The 16,446-nt window shown below is 66.6% G+C and overlaps 2 protein-coding genes across 5 annotated transcripts; one reads left to right on the top strand and one right to left on the bottom strand.

The window, feature by feature from the left end:
- Positions 1-217: 217 nt before the first annotated feature.
- Positions 218-11,438, bottom strand: STRN4 (striatin 4). The gene is made up of 18 exons (XM_051989310.1): positions 11,166-11,438; positions 7,858-7,961; positions 7,253-7,326; positions 7,084-7,162; positions 6,597-6,776; positions 6,162-6,303; positions 5,507-5,657; positions 5,019-5,132; positions 4,673-4,788; positions 3,819-3,994; positions 3,609-3,656; positions 3,245-3,366; positions 2,783-2,953; positions 2,533-2,673; positions 2,115-2,213; positions 1,947-2,033; positions 1,328-1,571; positions 218-1,132 (listed from the first exon to the last, which is right to left on the bottom strand). The coding sequence occupies exons 1-17, from the start codon at positions 11,436-11,438 to the stop codon at positions 1,402-1,404; spliced, it is 2,247 nt and encodes a 748-aa protein (XP_051845270.1). The 3' UTR covers positions 218-1,132; positions 1,328-1,401.
- Positions 10,749-16,298, top strand: FKRP (fukutin related protein). 4 transcript variants are annotated; one of them, XM_051989316.1, is made up of 4 exons: positions 10,749-11,036; positions 12,154-12,304; positions 12,812-12,859; positions 14,579-16,298. In XM_051989316.1, the coding sequence occupies exon 4, from the start codon at positions 14,620-14,622 to the stop codon at positions 16,114-16,116; it is 1,497 nt and encodes a 498-aa protein (XP_051845276.1). In that variant the 5' UTR covers positions 10,749-11,036; positions 12,154-12,304; positions 12,812-12,859; positions 14,579-14,619; the 3' UTR covers positions 16,117-16,298. The 4 variants fall into 4 exon arrangements, with proteins under 4 accessions (XP_051845276.1, XP_051845273.1, XP_051845275.1 ...); XM_051989313.1 differs by having other exon boundaries at positions 12,809-12,859; XM_051989315.1 differs by lacking the exon at positions 12,154-12,304 and having other exon boundaries at positions 12,809-12,859.
- The last annotated feature ends 148 nt before the right edge of the window (positions 16,299-16,446 follow it).

Below are 16,446 nucleotides of genomic sequence, written 5' to 3'. Positions count from 1 at the left end.
CCACGTCTCTGTCCCAAGGGGCTCTGGGCAGCCAGGGGAGATACGGTTCCTCGGCTCCACTTCCTCCCACCCCACCCTCCCCCAAGTTGCAACCCCCCTCCCCAACAGCTGCCTCCTCCCTTCTCACTGAAGACCTAACCGACTCTTAAGCCCCGTCCCTCACAGGGGTCCCTGCGTCCCCCAAAGTCCCAGACCCGAGTTCTCCAGACACAGCGGCTCTTATTCCAAAGGTTTTATTGAGGCAGGTCTTCACGTACAATGGGGAGAGGCAGGAAGAAGGCCGGATGGGGAAGAGCTGAAATCAGGAGTGAAATAAATATACAAAGAGAAAAGTTTGGGAACCCTGGGGGGGAGGGGGGAACAGGGGGACAGACGGACAGAGACTATCACACAGTGATAACAACCAAGGGAAGGGTCTGGGCAGGCTGGGGGAGGAGAGCTGGGCTTCCATTTAAAATTGTATTGATTTATACAGAATATACAGTGTGAAAAAGGGGTTAGAGGGGGAAAGAAAGGATTCCACGTTGCTCCCTCAAGTCAATGAGGCGCCCCTCTCGTCCCTTGTGGGCCCCTGGCCCCAGAGGGGTGCTGGGATGGCAGGAGGTGTCCCCCCCAGGCAGTCGATGCTTCTGGTTTGGGGGAGGGGCTAGTGTCTGCAGTATGGGTGTGTTTCTAAAAGTCGGAGAGAGGGACCACTGTGGTGATCCGGTGACGCCATCTTGGTCCCCCCAACCTTTCCTCCCTCAAAAAGATGTGGGCAGAAAGGTCCTCCCAGGTGGTCCTTCTCTGCTGCCCTAGAAGAGGGGCCAGCCAGGCAGAGGGAGGGTCTGCACCTCTCAGCATGACAGTCCCCACCTCCGCCCAGCCCTATTACTGTGGCTCAAAGACCAATGGAAAGCTCTGGACTCTTGAATCCGGGCCCCAGTGGGGAGGAGGGGAGAAAAGGAGCCAGTTCTGAAGGGGTGGGGAAGCATCAGGCCCCTTCTGGCTGGAGAGAACGGCTCCCTCCTCAACCCCAGTAGAAATGGGGAAGGTGACGGAGGAGAGGGCCAGCCCCACGGGCTGCTAGCACCATGAGGCTCGGAGTGGAGGCTTCTTGCTCCCCCATTTCAGACGTGGAGAAAATCACTGGCTGGAAAACAGGGGAGACGTGGTGGGCAGAGCCCTAACCCCACCCAATGAGAACCCCCTCCCATCCCCCCCAGCCAGGGGAAAGAAACACTGGAACCAAAGCAAGCTGAAGCCGCCTCTTGCCCCCAAACCCCCTCCCAGCAGGGACCAGAAGCCTGGCGAGGCAGGACACGGCGTCACACGGAGGCCGACTCACCTTGGGGGGCCACCTGCCCCGCCCCACCCTTCCTCGGGGAAGAGGGGGGAGGTGGCGGGGCACGGGACGGGGCGTCATACAAACACCTTGGCCAGGGCATCGGCCCCGGCGCTGGCAATGAGCGCCTTGCTGGGATGGCAGGCCACGGCGTGAATGGCTTCCTCGTGCTTCTTCCGGTGTGCGGTGATCTCCTGCACGCAGGTCTTATTGTCCAGGCTCCAGAGGCGGAGGGAGCAGTCATGGCCTTGGGGGAAACATAGTACGGGCTCCCTCCAGTCTCCCCCGTCTCCCCCCGGCACCAGCCCCTCAGGCCTCCAGGCCGACCTTCTCCCAGGCAACGCCCAGAGCTGGGGCAAGAACAAGGCGCGCCCCCTCCCCCACCGCCACCCAGTCCCCACAGCTGGTCCCTTGCTGACATCCCCCCTCCCACCCCGGACCATCCAGCTTCTTTCCTCGAACTGTGCTCCGGCCTTCCCCGCTGCCCTAGGCCAAACCCTTGTGGCCCCCTGTGGCGGCTGTCTCACCCCCCCACGCTGTTCTCCTAAACGAGCCCCCTTTCCAGCAGGGCCGCTTTGCCCGCTCCCCTAGAGCCCGCTGTCCCGCTCCCACAAGAACTCACTTCCGGACATCAAGAAGACTCCATTCGGGTCCACGGCCAAGCAGGTCACCGCGTCGAGGTGAGCGACCATGGAGTGCACAGATTTCCCTGAGAGGTGAGAGAGCCGTGTGGGTGCGCCCCCGTGTGCAGCCCTACCTCAGCGCGGGCCGGGGGCGCAGCCGCTCCTACCTGTCCGGTTGTCCAGGAATCGGATGCCTCGGTCATCGTGGGCGGTAATGGTAAGGGGCTGGTTGGGGTGGCTCACCACCTGGTTGATCTGGGTGGGCCCTGAAAGGAGCAGAGTGAGTGAAGGCCCAGCGCAGCACTGGGCCTGGGTTTGGGGAGGTTTGGACAGCTCCTAAGGGAGTTTTTGGCCGCCAGCTTGCCCATCTGGGGCCACTGATCTCTCGAGCAGAGCAAGGAGAGCTTTGCTGGCCAGACTAAGCCCGGGGCAGCCAGAGTCCGGCTCCAGACCCTTCCTCAAGGCCTCCGGGGGGCGCTGTGGGGCCCGCCTCAGTTTCCCTCTGTCTCACAGGGAGAACATGACCTTTCCCCCAGGGGGAAATCGGCTCCGTGATGGGCCCCGCCCGGCCCCGCCCCCGCTCACCACTGCTCCCTCGGGACTCCAGGGTGAGAAGGGCGCTGCCAGTCTCCAGGTTGTAGAGGACCGTGTCACCTGAGCGGAAGGAAGCGACGGCCTGGGCCGGCTCTGTGCTGGTGAAGGCCACGGAAGTGGGGATGCCGTGCTCTGTCCGGGGCGAGAGAGGGGGAGCTGGCCACGCCTCCTCCCACCCCACCCTGTCCTCCCGCCAGGCTCTGCGCCCCTGGAGGAGGGGGCTCTCCCTCCCCCCACTCACCGCCAGCCGTGTGGAAAGTGCACAGGCAAGTGGGGCTGTGGCCGCTGGGGTCCCAGATGCGGATGGTGCCGTCCGCGGAGCAGGAGGCCAGGCGGTGTGAGGCGGGGCTGAAGGCGAGGCCCCACACGGCGTCCCCGTGGCCCTCCAGGACGCTGCTCAGCACGCCGGGGTCTAGGCCCGAGCCAGAAGAAGGGGCCGGCGGTCAGGGTCGGCCCAGGCTGGACGCTCCCTCCCCTCCCCCCGTCCCTCCCAATTGGTGGTGGAAGGCCCTGGGTGAAGTGGGGAGGGGTCCCAGCGCATCCTGGGCTCGCTGCCGGGGCACGTCGGCACCCAGGTCTCCGAAGGGAACACGAGAGGCGTGGCCGCCATAACCCGCAGCCTGCTGGGTCTCCGGGAAGGGGCTGGGGGTGAGGGGCGCTGCCCCGAGGGAGGAGCGGGGCGGGCCCCAGCAGGGAGCCTCACCATAGCCGTCGTAAGGGTCCATATTGAGGTCTGGGATCCTCCAGCAGTGGATGCGGGCGTCTGCTCCCCCACTGTAGCAGTGCTCGCTGTGACTGCCCATGGCCACCGCCAGCACGGGGCCCCTAGAGGGGGAGGGCGGGTGAGCGGGCCGGCAGGGGGGCAGAAGGGTGCCCCGTGCGGGTGCCCACTGTGTGCCGGGCACCGGGCTCGGCCCTTCACACACACTCCCTCGAGCTCAGGAAGGAAGTGCTGGGAGGACACAAGCAGGCAGTCGGGCCCGGCTGGAGGCCACAGCCATGGGCACAGGGGCACCCCCCAGCGGCTCCCAGCAAGCACGGCAAAGGCCAGGCCGCCCGTTACCCACCTGTGGGCCCGGAAAGCGTGGATCGGCTCCACATCCAGAGCAGCATTCCTGCACGGGAGAGGACAGGGGGTCAATGGGCAGCTGCAGCCCCCGCCCCCCGCCGCCCCTGCCCCGCCCCCCCCGCCCCTGCCCCGCCCCCCGCCGCCCCTGCCCCGCCCCCCGCCGCCCCTGCCCCGCCCCCCCGCCACCCCTGCCCCGGGGCCCACTCACTTCTTGGCCGTCACAGTCTTCTGTAGGTTCCAAAGCTTCAGGGTGCCGTCCTCCGAGGCCGTGAGCAAGGCTGACTCGCTGTGGTGGAAGGCCAGCGAGCGGATGCCGTCGTAGTGGGAGCGGAGGGTAAATTTGGGGTTCCAAGTCTTCTTGAAGGCATCTTTGCTGTCAGAAAGCTGGGGGAGGGAAGACGGGGAATCTCTGCGTTGCCCCTCCACCCCCTTCCACACGTCCCACGGTGCAAAGACATGTGGTCCCCCCGGGACGCCCCAGGACCCTCGGAGCCACCCATCCCCCAATCTCTGCCCCCTCACCGTTTCTGTGGCACGGACCCCCGGCCCCTCCTCAGGTTTTAGAAAGGAGGGCCACAAAGGAAGCGGCACTCACGTAGGTGCAGATATTGGGGGAGGGGGCACAAGTGCAGTAGCCGCCCCCAGTTGTGGGGGGCAAGGGGGGGACGAGGGCAGACACTTGTCCCTGCTGCTCTGCCCACTTGGGGCCAGATACCCCCAGCAGCCTTGGCTCCCCCAGCCGCCAGATTACAGCTGGGGTCACCGGGCCCTCTCCAAATCCAGTTCACAGACCTGAGGGTGAGAGCCACCCCCCTGCCCTGGGAGCTCACCCTGCCCCTACCCGGGGCAACGGCTTCTGCCCACAGCCAGAGGGACCCCAGCCTCGGGTCAGCCCCCGTCCCTTCCCGGGCCCCTCTCCTCACCAGCCCCAGATCCAGGGCCACCTCCTTAAAGCCCCTCCTCTCACGGATGTCAGAGCGAGGCCCCCGGGGGTGCTGAGGGGTCGGGCCCCGGGCTGACTCGGCCGCCCTGTTAACAACCCTTGGGAGCCCCCACACTCACGTCACAGCTGAGGTCGTTGTCGTTGCTGACGGTGAGGTCGGCCAAGTCCCCCAGGCTCACCTCTCCGCCCCCGATAGTGTCCATGATAAAGACGTCGGAGGAAAAGCCAAGGGAACCTGCGGAGCACAGGCAGCTCGCCGGAGGGCCCGGGGCCCCCGCCTCCCTGCGGCCTCTGACCCCTGGCCCGCTGCCCCCCTGGGGACCTCCCACGGCCTCCAGGGGGCCCCCACCTCCCCGGCACAAAGCAGCTGACCAGAGGCTCTCCTGGCAGCCCAGACCCTCCTCCCAGCTGGCCCCTCCCAGTCCCTCCCAGGGGCTCGCCCCCCTTCCCCAAAGGCCCCCTCACCGTCGTGGGGCCGGGGCTGCGGCGTGCCAGGGGGCGGGCCGGTGCCTTTTGGGGGCAGCCCATCGACGTCCCGGAGATCAGCCAGCATGCCCTGCAGTTTCACCCGCCGACTCTCTGCCGGGGTGGGAAAGGGGAGCCGGAGGGGCTGAGCCGCCGGGGCTCGGGGCTCCCCGCTCCCTCCCTCTGCCCCACGCAGGGAGGAGACAGCACTGCCCCCGGCCCCCCAAGACGTCCATCCCCCGGCCTGGGAAGCAGAGCTGGGGGCAGGCGGGACAGCAAGCCCGAGGGCAGGGAGAAGAGGCTTCGCCCTCCCCCTGCCCCAGGCCGTCCTCCCTCTCTTCCGCCGGAGCCCTCTCCCTCTCCCCCAGCCCCCGCCAAGGGCAGAGGTCGGGCCTGCAGGCTTCCTCTAGGCCTCCGGAGGAGACTTCAGGAAGCCGAGCGTCGGGGCAGGAAACGGCTGCGGGTGGGCCGGGACCCCCTCGGCTTACCCAGCTCAGTGCCGTCTCCGGAGCGGCGCGCCTCAGCGGACCCTTCCCCGTCCTCCCCAGAGCCCAGAAAGTCAAATTCGTTGATGGCGTCCTCGGAGTCTTCATCATCGTCTTCCTCGTCCATTTCTGGGACCAGGGGCTTAGATGATAACTGAGGGAACAGGAAATCAGGGGCTGAGGGCTGGGGCTGCAGGGGGCACCTGGGGGGAGACCCGGTCCTTCCCCCCCAACCCAGCGGGTCTTGGACAAGGGGCCCCAGTCCGCTCGCCAGCAACCGCGGCTCCCTTGTGGCGGCCTCCCCACCACGCGCAGGGACGGGGCTGCCCCTGAACCCGGCATTCAAGGCCCTTCCCTCTGAAACCCCGGCCCTGGCTCAGGTACCCCACCCTCCCTCCGACAGTGCCTGAAGGCCAGAATGACCCCTCAGCCAGCTTAGGTCACCCCCGCACCACTCCACAGCAACAGGCCAGCAGGAAGCCGGCCCGGGGGGCCCCGACTCGGAGCCCAGTGGGAGAAACCAGCACCGGCGGCCGCTTCCCTCCGGTCTCAGACCCGGCGGACCCTCAGGGCTCCGAGGGCCGAGTAAGGGCCGGGCCCGAGGCGGGCCTCCCTCCCTCCCTCCCCCGGCCGGGCCCTGGCTGCCAGGTGGGCGCACCTTGACCCGCTGCTTCTTGGGCTGCATGCTCTCCAGCTCCTCCTCCTCGTCGCTGTCCTCCTCCTCGCAGTTCTGCAGGAACGGGATCTTCTCCAGCACGGAGCTTCCCAGCCGCTCCGCACCTTCCTTGCCTGCAGCGTTCCTGCCCGAGACACAAGTGAGGGGTGTAGCAGGGGCTCGTGCCGCCCCCCCCCCCCAGCCAGGCCGCTGGTTCCCGGGACTGCCCAGAGACTGCCCCAAGCCAGGCTGCTGAGACCCCGGGGAGCCCTGGCCCCCTCCCCACACACGGCGTTTGGGAAGCCAGAGACTGGGGCGTGACCACGGCGACCCCGGGCACACAGCAGGCGCTTAGCGAACCTCCCCGGAGGCTCGGCCAGCAATCAGCTTTGGGAAGGGGGAAGGAGGGGGAAGCGCGGGACGGCCCCAGGCCCTCACCTCTTGATCTGCTCCTCGATCTGCTTGGCCAACACCGACTCCCCCGTGGGAAGCCCCCCAGGGCTGCTGTCCCCGGGCTCGGCGGCCCCATTCAGCTCCACGGAGCGGCCCAGCAGGGAGCGCACGCGCTTCGAGCGCATGTCCAAGATGGTGTCCGTGTAGCCCACCTCCTCCAAGTACCTTTGAGGAAGGAGGAAGGAAGGTGGTCTGGGGGGACAGCCCTAGAGGGCTCGGAAGCTCCAGACCTGAGGCAAAGCCAAGGAGGAGAAGGCGGGGGCCTCCCCTCAGACAAGGGGGGCACCTCCCAGGAAAGCCCTTCCCTCTATCTGCTCCCCCCCAGCCCAAGAGGGAGGACAAAGCGGGAGCTGCGTGGCTCTCGGAGGCGGCTCAGCCGCAGGGAGGGCGGGCGCCGGGGAGACCCTCTGGGTCCATCCCCCAGGACCCCCGCTCTTTCAGAGGCTCAGCCCGGCACCCTCCAGACACTCACTGTCGCAGCAGCTGCCGGCCTTCTTTCCACACCAGCTGGCTGCTCTCCAAGGAGACTGACTCCACGGGCCCGTTGGGAACTGAGCAGAGAGAGAGGGGCTCAGGACAGCGCCCCCCCCCCCCGAGACCCCCGCACCCAGAGGGCTTGGGAAGGAGTCCGCCCCACACACCTTGCTCCAGCACCTCCGACTTCTTCTCCCCTTGGTTTGATTCCGTCCCAAACTTCAGTTTGTGATACTTGGCTCTGGAAGAAAGGGAGGCTGTCAGGGAGGCCGGCCTCAGCGGGCCAACGGCTTCCGTGTCGAGTCCTCCGGAGGGAGGGCACTAAGGGGGTCCGGACCCCAAAGAGCTCCAACGCTGGGAGGGCCCGGAGGCAGGCTCGGCACTCGGGCCCCGAACTTAGCGCCCCCGGACAAGTCCTCAGTCTCCCCCAAAGGAAAAGGAGGGCGGCGCTCTGGAGAAGGCTCCGTAAGCGGGTGCCGGGGGTGGATTCAGGGCCTCCCTGCCTTGTCCGGACGGCTCCAGACTGACTGCCCAAGGGAGGTAAAGGAGCCCAGAACGGTCACCAAGTCCCCCCAGGGAGACTCTGATGGGGCAGGGGCTGGGGCAGCTCCCCCAGGCAGCAGGCCCTTAAGGGCCCCCCGCTCTCCCCCCGAAGCCCCGGTCCCGGCTGGGCCAGCCCGTCGCGGAGCCAGGGGCCCCCGCACTCCCCGCGGCTCCCGTTCTGCCGGGGGGGGCCGGGGTACATGGGCAGGGGGAGGGGAAGCTCACCCACCGTTCCTGCTTCAGTGCAAACTCTAGCATTTTGATCCGCCGAACCAGGTCTGTCTTAAGGTTCTCCTGTCCCTTTCTCTCCCCTTGGAGAAAAGCCACCTGGGCCTGAGAGGAGGAAACAAGGAGAAGTCAGGGGGCAGGAGAAATCTTCGCCCCGCGACACCTCCGGGTCAAAGCAACGCAAGACCCAGAGCCCGAGAAGGCCGCGGCGCGGAGGGAGGGAGCGCCCCCTCTCCGGGAGCCCCCTCCAGGCCCGGCCCAGGCTCTCCAGACGACCACGGCGACTCCCACAAACCGAAGGCTGCTCGGTGACGCCGCTGAGCCTCGCCCGGGGCCCCGCCTTACAGGATGCCCCAACCAAGAGGCTCCGGGGTTAGGGCTCCCGCCCCGAGTCCAGCTCGCTCAGCATCTGCCCCCCCCATGCGTCCGGCTCCTTCTCCCCCGCACCCCGGACTAGGGCCCAGCCCCTCCCCCACATCCACATCCCCCCGCCGGGCGCCAGATGACGCTTTTCTCAGCCCCCTTCCCCGCAGCTCCAGCTCCCAGGCCTGACCGTGCACACGGACCCTCCTGCTTCCCAGCCCAAACTCCGCGTCCACCCCCTGCTGAAAGCCTCCCCGCTGCCTCCCAAAGCTTCCCGCCTTCCCTCTCGGAAAACCAGAGCCTTGGGCCCGGGGTCTCTCCGAGACCTCTTCCAAGGGCTGGTGAGCGGCCTCGGCGTGGGGCAGCCCCCTCCTCGGGGTCTAGTGCTGCGCTCTCCCGGCCCCGGACAGAAGGGAAGGATCTGGGGGCAGGGGGATAAATCACCAGAAAAAGCTACTGGGCCCGAAGAGCTCTCACTAAGCCTCCTTTTCCTGTTCCCTCCCACCTCGAGGATCACACTTTCCCCCGTAACCCCAACTTCATGAAGTCACTTTGATTCTGCCAATCAAGGGGACGAGGAGGCCCCTGGTGGAAAGTGGAGGTGAGGGGGAAGCCAGTCCCTGCCCAGGGATGCTTCACACACTCACACTGCCCACGGACACACACACACACTCACACTGCCCACGGGCACACACACACACACACACACTCACACTGCCCACGGGCACACACACACACACACTGCCCACGGGTACACACTCACACTTCACACCCTCCCTTTGCAGGTCCCAGTTTCCCAGACTCCCACCCACCAGTGGGAGCTGAGAACCGGCTCCCACTTCCCTTCCTGCTGTTCCTCTCTCTCCTTCCTGTCTGAGAGACAATCAGCTGGCTGTGACTAAGCCGGGCTCCCTCTCCTCAGGAGCGGGCGAATGGAGCCCTCAGTGTCTTCAATGAACCGCGCCCCCCCCCCGGGCCCTCCTCACCCATGGGCGCCCCCCGCCCGCTGGGAGGGAGGCCCTGGAACGGCCCCCTGCTCTCCTGGAAGGCCCGGGGCCTCAGGGACTCTTCCCCGAGGGGGCCGTCTCCGCGGAGGGCAGGACTTTTGTTTTTTCCCCTTGGAGCTCCAGCACCCAGTAAGTGTTTAATGTCCTGAGACACTCACTCAGTGGGAGTAACTGACCAGTTGAAGGCTCCTGATCACAGAGACACGGGAGATGCCCTAATGATGCCAAAACAGCCCCCGTCTTCGGGACCCCCAGGCTCTGGCCCACACCGCCCACCCATTTGGCCCGAGCCCCTGAGGCTGGCCTCGGAGAACAGCCCCAGGTTCAAATTCTGCCCCGAACCCCTGTCACGGCCTCCCAGGGCCCTCCATCAACCCTCTCTGTGTGCAGAGGTCCTGGACCCTCCCTCCCGAGGGCCCTGCCCCAAGGGACTGGGGGGGGGGGGTACTGCCTTGAGGCCCAAGCAGCCCCCTCCTCCCCCTACAGCCCTCCTGGACACTGCACCCAATCGCTGGGACCCAGGCCCCGGAAAAGCCGGGAGTATCTGGGTGGGAGTGGTGGACAGAAAGCACTTCACAAAGGCCCGGAAAGGAAGGGACTGGGGGGAGTGTCTCCTCCGCCCCCTCATTTAAAGAGAAGCCTTTGGAGGCGGTCCCTAGGCCCAGGCTGCGGGCCCTGAGCCCACTAGGCCGGGCCGGGAGGGTCTCTGACAACAAAGTGCTTCCTGCACTTGGGATGGGAAAAGCCCCGGGACCAGGCAGAGTGTTCCCACCTGCCTCCCTTTTCTTCCCCCCATTTCCCCTTTTCAGAGTCAGGTTTTTCTCGCCCAAGGTGACAAATCCAGGGATATGTCTTCAAGGCCCGCCCCCGTTTCACTTTTCTAGGCTTGTTCGCAGCCTCGGAGGAGGGAGGAGAATTCGGAAGGCGAACCGTACAAAAATGAATGTGGAAATCTATCTCTGAGCGTCTCTGGAAAACGCTAGTGAGCCCACAGGAACACGGCTATTGCAGGAGTCCCCCGCCTCCCTCAAAGCCTTCTCCCTGTCACTGCGGGGATGCTCATTGTCCCCCCCGCGACTCATCTCACTGGGGGGGCCACTACCTGAGCCCTCTCATCAGAAAGAAGGGGGGTCACTGTCAAGAAGCACATTCTGGTAAAGGGGTGCCCCGAGCTTTCCGAGGCAGAGGACGCTGCTTTCACACCCACCTGGAAGCAAACCCTTGTCCTGATCCACTTTTCAGTTTTCCCACTTTCTCCCCAAAGCCCCTAAAGGCTCCGGGAGTAGGGAGCAAGGGTCCCCCCCTCAGCAAGCAAGTATCTCGGATACCCGTTCCTTCCCTTCCCCCTAGGATCCCCCCTCCTCCATTCCAACAGGCCCCCTGAAGGCGGAGGGGGGAGTTCTGTCCCTGCATTCCCCCCATTGTGGGGTGCGCTTGCCCCCCGAAGTCTCACTTCTCACCCAGTGTCTCGTGCTAGGAAAGAAAGAGGGTGTGGGGACAGCTGGGGTGGGGGTCTCTGCGTCTCCTCCCCGTAGGGGCCGGGGGTTGGAGGGGTCATTTCCCCCACACACACGGTGAGTGGGTGGGGGGTAGCGTTCTGCTAACCCTCTCCTCCTCCGCAAGAGTTCGAGCCCGGACCTGGGGTCGCTCCTCGCTCCCCCCTCTCCCGCAGGAGCTCGAGCCCGGCCGTGGGGGGGTCGCTCCCCGCTCCCCCCCTCCCCTCCCTACTCCGCTCCCTCCCGCGGAGGGGGGGGGTGGCGGCCATTGCTCTCCAAGATGGCGGCGGCGGCGGCGGCGGCGGCGGCGGCGGGTGAGGGGCCCGGGGCTCGGGCAGCGATGGGGGGCGGGTCGGGCCGGGCGGGGGCGGGTCCTGGACCGGCTGGGGCGGGGGCGGCGGCGGCCCGGGCCGGGGGGAGGTGGGGCGGCGGCGGCGGCTCACCTGCAGCTCGGCCCGCTCGGCCTCCCAGCGCGCCTTCTCCGCCTCGAAGCGCGCCCACTCGTGCTGGATGAAGTGCAGGATGCCGGGCAGGCTCAGCGGCTCGGGGCCCGCCCCGGGGCTACCCCCGCCGGCCCCGCCCCCGCCGCCCCCGCTGCCCTTGGCGGGGCTGGGGGCCGGCGGGCGGCAGGCGGGGGCGGTCGCGGCGGCGGCGGCGGCGGCGGCTGCTGCGGCGGCGGCGGCGGCGGCGGCGGGGGCCGCTCGCTCCTCCATCATGGAGGCCGGCGGCTGGAGCGCGCGCGCGCCCTCGCGGGCCGCCGCCTGCCCCGCGCGCCTCCCTCGCGGACGGCGGTTGCACGCGCGCACGCGCGCTCGAGCCCGCGGGGATGAGGGAGGGGGGAGGAGCCTCGCTCCCTACCGCCGCGTGCCAGCCGGCGCACGCGCGCTTTTAGCCCCTGAGGGAGGCGCGCAGGGCGGCGGCCGCGCGCCGGGAGGGCTGCCCTTGGTCCTAGCCCTTTGACACCCCTCCCCTCAGCCTCCTACCCGGCATCCCAGCCGGTCTAAGCTCCTGGCTCCGCCCCTCGCCCCGGTTACTGTAGCAACATATAGGCCTTCCCAATCTTGAATCCAGCCCACCTCTCCGTGGCCCCCTCCCGTTCTAGCCCCTCCTTAGAGCTCTTTCTCCCCATCCTTAAATGGTTGCTATAGAAACGGGGAACCAGTCTGCACGTTGTCTCCTGGATCCCCGCGGTTGCTATAGCAACTATGACCCTTCACATTACACCTCTATCCTGCCCACCCTGGGTTCTACAAATTGCCAATCCTGGATCCCTTTCTCCCTCTCCCCCCCACCGTTGCCATAGCAATCCTGCTGGCCTCAGGGAGGCTCTTCTCCAACCCCAGCCTATCCCACCCTGCATCCTGAGCCTGGTTGTTTGCCATGGCAATACTTTGGGCTTCAAACCCTTACCTTATTCTCTCCTCTCCCCAGAATTTTAGGATACCCTGGGCCAGGATCAATGGCCTTCCCAGGCCAGTTGCCATGGGAACCACCTTCGAGCTGTTACCATGGTCCCCTTAATCTTGCCCCTTCCCAGACATCTGCTGAGTCCATCCAGGCCTAGTACCACACCTAGACCCCGGTGAGCTAATACCCAGAGAAAGAAAGGGTGATTGCCATGGACCCCCCTCCCAACTATACATGGATAACAAGCTGGGGAGAGGATTGGGAAGAGATCCCGATTAGGAAGGATGGTTGCTGTGGTAATAGGCTCTTCTCCGAAGAGAAGTGTCCAGACCGACTCAGGGATGGGAGCTTATGGGTTTGCAATTCGGAGGGGAAGGCAGGTTGCTATGGTTACTTCCGGCTCCCTCTTTTCCACTCACCCCTTTCCTAATTCTAAACTGATGCCAAAGGGGAAAGGAGTAACTAGGAACTCCTAGTTACTAGTGTTTACTCTCTTCCTTTAAGGAGAGGTCAAGTCATTCCTTTCCCCCATCGACTGAGCCAGGCAGAAAAAGCCCTGTCCCTTTCAAGGGGGCGGCCCCCCTTTCATTGGGGTATACCTGAGGAGATAGGAGACCTGAGGATAGGGGTCCCCAAATCGCATCTAATTCAGGCTTTTTTTCCCTTCCTAATTCTTCAGCAGGAAAAGCAGTCCATCTTGGAGATTTCTATGCTCCTCTGTCCTAAAAAGGTAAGCTCCAGGACCCCCAATCTTGGGCCTGCTGGACTAGAATAGAAACTGAGCTGGAGTGGGATCTGGGGTAGGCCACTTCCCCTTTACCACGATGCCCACCCTCATTTCTCAGAATCCTAGACCTTCAAAGAACCACAACATCCCTTTTACAGACGGGGAAACTGAGGCCCAGAGAAAGGAAGGGACTTTTCCTAAGGGCACTCAGGAAGTCAGGGTCAGAGCTAGGGCCTTGGAGATGACGTCTAATGTCCCCGCTCCATCCCGCGGTCCACTGGTATGGTAGTTGTCTGTGTCCGTCTCGTCTCCCTCCTAGACCGAATTTCCCGAGAGGCCCGGAGCTGGGCCAGACCCCTCTCAGGGCCCCCCCATCCTACCTCCCCCCCAGCCCAGGATCTTGCTCCCAGGGGGGCAGACCTTTGGGAGGAGTTCACAGAGGGGAGGCTGCTCTCCTGTTCGGGCAACTTACCCAGGATCCTTCCCCTCTCAGTAAAATAATAGGACTCCGTGATCCCAGGGCGCTATCTAGGGGCTCAGAGCCCCAGGATTAGAGGGGTTAGCCCATGGGTAGCGGGGAGAGGAGCCTGCGCCCTGGCGCGAGGCCTAAATGCTTCTGTCCTGGGACAGGCCGGGCTCGGCAGAACGAGAGGGCTGGAAAGGAGGTTGTTTGCTCCGGTCGGGGTTTTTCCGGGGCCGAGGGCGGAGACGAGAAAGCTTCCTTGGGCTAGCTGAGGCTGCTAGGGCCAGTCTGGGCACGGCTGGAGAGAAGGCGCAGAGAACCCAGGCTGCCAACAGCGAGCCGGCCCTCCTCCTGGAGCGCCGGCCCCTCCCCCGGGAGCTCCTGCCCCTCCCCCGGGAGTGCCGGCCCCTCCCACTGCAGCGCCGGCCCCTCCCCCGGGAGCTCCTGCCCCTCCCCCGGGAGTGCCGGCCCCTCCCACTGCAGCGCCGGCCCCTCCCCCGGGAGCGCCGGCCCCTCCTCCGGGATCCCGGCCCCTCCCACGGCAGCGCCGGCCCCTCCTCCGGGAGCGCCGGCCCCCCAGGATCCAGACCCAGAGGAGACAGGGATGGAGCAGCCCCTCGGGGCAACATGGGGCATTTTAGGGTTCCCTTCAGAGGCCCTGTGTGGAAACAGGCCTGCCGGCCTCTTCCCGAACTTGGACTCCATTGGGCTGGTCCTTGCCCCGGGGCTTAGGGATGGGCACTGAGTCACACTCATAGGCCAGGGGAGGGGCTCGAGGCTGGCTTCCCTGAGGGGAGCCCCCAGCTCTGGAGAGGGACCTGGGAAGGGGCAGGGCTCAGTCTGGGGGAGGCTCGGGAGGTCCTGGCACGGGTGGGACCCGCAGCAGAGCCCGAGAAGGCGGTTTCCCGTGGCCCACGGGCAGCCTGGCTGGGCAGGGATTGGGGAGCCGTTTACAAGGGGCGAAAAATTGAACAGGGAAACCCCCCCCAACAGGACCAGACGCTGTGCTGAGCTAGGGCCTAGCTGCCGGGAGAGCCACGAGCTAATGGCCCTCTTATGCCTCAGTTTCCTTCTCGGTAAAGAGTCTAGAGGTTCTTCCAGCTCTGAACCCTAGGCCTCTGCTCTCCTCAGGGGGTCAGTCAGGGTGGGCTGCCAGGAGGGGACGCGGTGTAGAGAAGGCAGGGAGGGGAGGAGGGGATGTTTGGGGAGTGAGCCCGGCCTCAAGGCCTCCCCGCCTTTCCCCCCTCCCACCCCCCCAGGTTACCAGGATCCTGGGGCTAGCCCCACTTCCGAAAGCCAGATGCGTCTCACCCGATGCCAGGTCGCGCTGGCGGCCGCCATTGTTCTCAACCTCCTCGTCTTCTTCTACGTGTCCCGGCTGCAGCAGCAGCGTCGGCGGGGCGGGCGGGCAGTCCGGCCCCCCCGCCTCGCCCACTCGGCCCCCGACCCCCGCGTCACCGTCCTCATCCGAGAGTTCGAAGCCTTTGACAACGCGGTGCCCGAGGTGGTGGCCTCCTTCCTGCACCTCGACCCCAGCCAGCCCATCGTGGTGGCGGCCGACACGCTCCCCTACCCGCCCCTGGCCCTGCCGGCCGTCCCCAACGTGCGGCTGGCCCTGCTCCGGCCCTCCCTGGATCGGCCGGCGGCCGCCTCGCAGCCCGAGACCTACGTGGACACGGAGTTCGTGGCCCTGGTGCCCGATGGCACGCGGGCAGAGACCCCCGGGCAGCTCCAGCGCATGGTAGAGGAGCTGAGGAACACCCACGCCCGCCTGGTGGCCGCCCCCGTGGCCACCGCGAGCCCCCCCCACTGCCTGGCGCTGGAGGTGAACGTGCGCGAGTGGACAGCCAGCTACGGGCCGGCCCCGGACCCGCCCTTCTGCGACGCGCTGGATGGGGAGGTGGTGGTAGTGGTCCGCACCCGCGACCTCTTCAACCTCTCGGCCCCCCTGGCCCGGCCCATGAGCACCGGCCTCTTCCTGCAGACCTCGGTCCGCGGGTGGTCGGTGCGCCTCCTGGACCTGCCCTTCGCCCCCGCCCGGCAGCCCCCCTTGGCCACGGCCCACGCCCGCTGGAAGGCGGAGAAGGAGGGGCGCGCCCGGCGGGAGGCGCTGCTGCGGACGCTGGACATGCGGCTGGTCAGCTGGGAGGGCGGCCGGCAGGAGTGGTTTGGCTGCGGCAAGGAGACGGCCAGGTGCTTTGACACGGTGGTGGGCGACACCCCCTCCTACCTGTACGAGGGCCGCTGGACGCCGCCCTGCTGCCTGCAGGCCCTGCGCGAGACGGCGCGCCACGTGGTGGGCGTGCTGGAGGCCGCCCGCGTGCGCTACTGGCTGGAGGGCGGCAGCCTGCTGGGAGCCGTGCGCCACGGCGACATCATCCCCTGGGACTACGATGTGGACCTGGGCATCTACCTGGAGGACGTGGCCAACTGCGAGCAGCTGCGGGGGGCCGAGGCCGGCTCGGTGGTGGACGAGCGGGGCTTCGTGTGGGAGAAGGCCGTGGAGGGAGACTTCTTCCGCGTCCAGTACAGCGAGACCAACCACCTGCACGTGGACCTGTGGCCCTTCTACCCCCGCAACGGCGTCATGACCAAGGACACGTGGCTCGACCACCGGCAGGACGTGGAGTTCCCCGAGCACTTCCTCCACCCGCTGGTGCCCCTGCAGTTCGCGGGCTTCTTGGCCCAGGCTCCCAACAACTACCGCCGCTTCCTGGAGCTCAAGTTCGGGCCCGGCGCCATCGAGAACCCCGAGTACCCCAACCCCGCCCTCAAGAGCCTGGCAGGCAGCGGGTGAGGGCGCTTCGGGGCGCCGGCAGCCAGCTCTCCCGAGGGGCTCCCCGGGAGCAGGACAAGAGGGCGCTGAATCTCAGTCGTGCATGGAGAGGATCGAGGCCGTCCAGGAATGGGAGGGGGGTCGCGGGGAGGGGGACACAGCAAGGGAAGCAATAAAAGACCCCCTGCTACCAGGCTGGCCCAGACTGTCTGCATGTGGTTCACAGATCCCATCCACCACCAGGGGGCACTGTCCCCCAACTCCTGGGACTCCTGGAGGGGGGGCCACAGGGAAAAAGAGGGACCCTGGGGACTTGAGGGCAGGGGCTCAGCCTGCGCCCGCAGTCCTTGG

The sequence above is a fragment of the Antechinus flavipes genome, chromosome 3 (genome assembly GCF_016432865.1).
Source record: "Antechinus flavipes isolate AdamAnt ecotype Samford, QLD, Australia chromosome 3, AdamAnt_v2, whole genome shotgun sequence".
In the NCBI taxonomy this organism is placed as follows: Eukaryota; Metazoa; Chordata; class Mammalia; order Dasyuromorphia; family Dasyuridae; genus Antechinus; species Antechinus flavipes.
Note: the sequence above shows the minus strand (reverse complement) of the source record. Positions and strands in the feature narration are given on the sequence as shown.

Coding starts and splice junctions, on each gene's coding strand:
- STRN4 (XM_051989310.1), bottom strand. CDS start 11,438: ATGATGGAGGAGCGAGCGGCCCCCGCCGCCGCCGCCGCCGCCGCCGCA. Junction 4,789..5,018: donor GCAGCCCCGGCCCCACGACG/GTGAGGGGGCCT, acceptor TGTGCTCCGCAG/GTTCCCTTGGCTTTTCCTCC. Junction 1,572..1,946: donor AGTCTTCTTGATGTCCGGAA/GTGAGTTCTTGT, acceptor GTTTCCCCCAAG/GCCATGACTGCTCCCTCCGC.
- FKRP (XM_051989315.1), top strand. CDS start 14,620: ATGCGTCTCACCCGATGCCAGGTCGCGCTGGCGGCCGCCATTGTTCTC.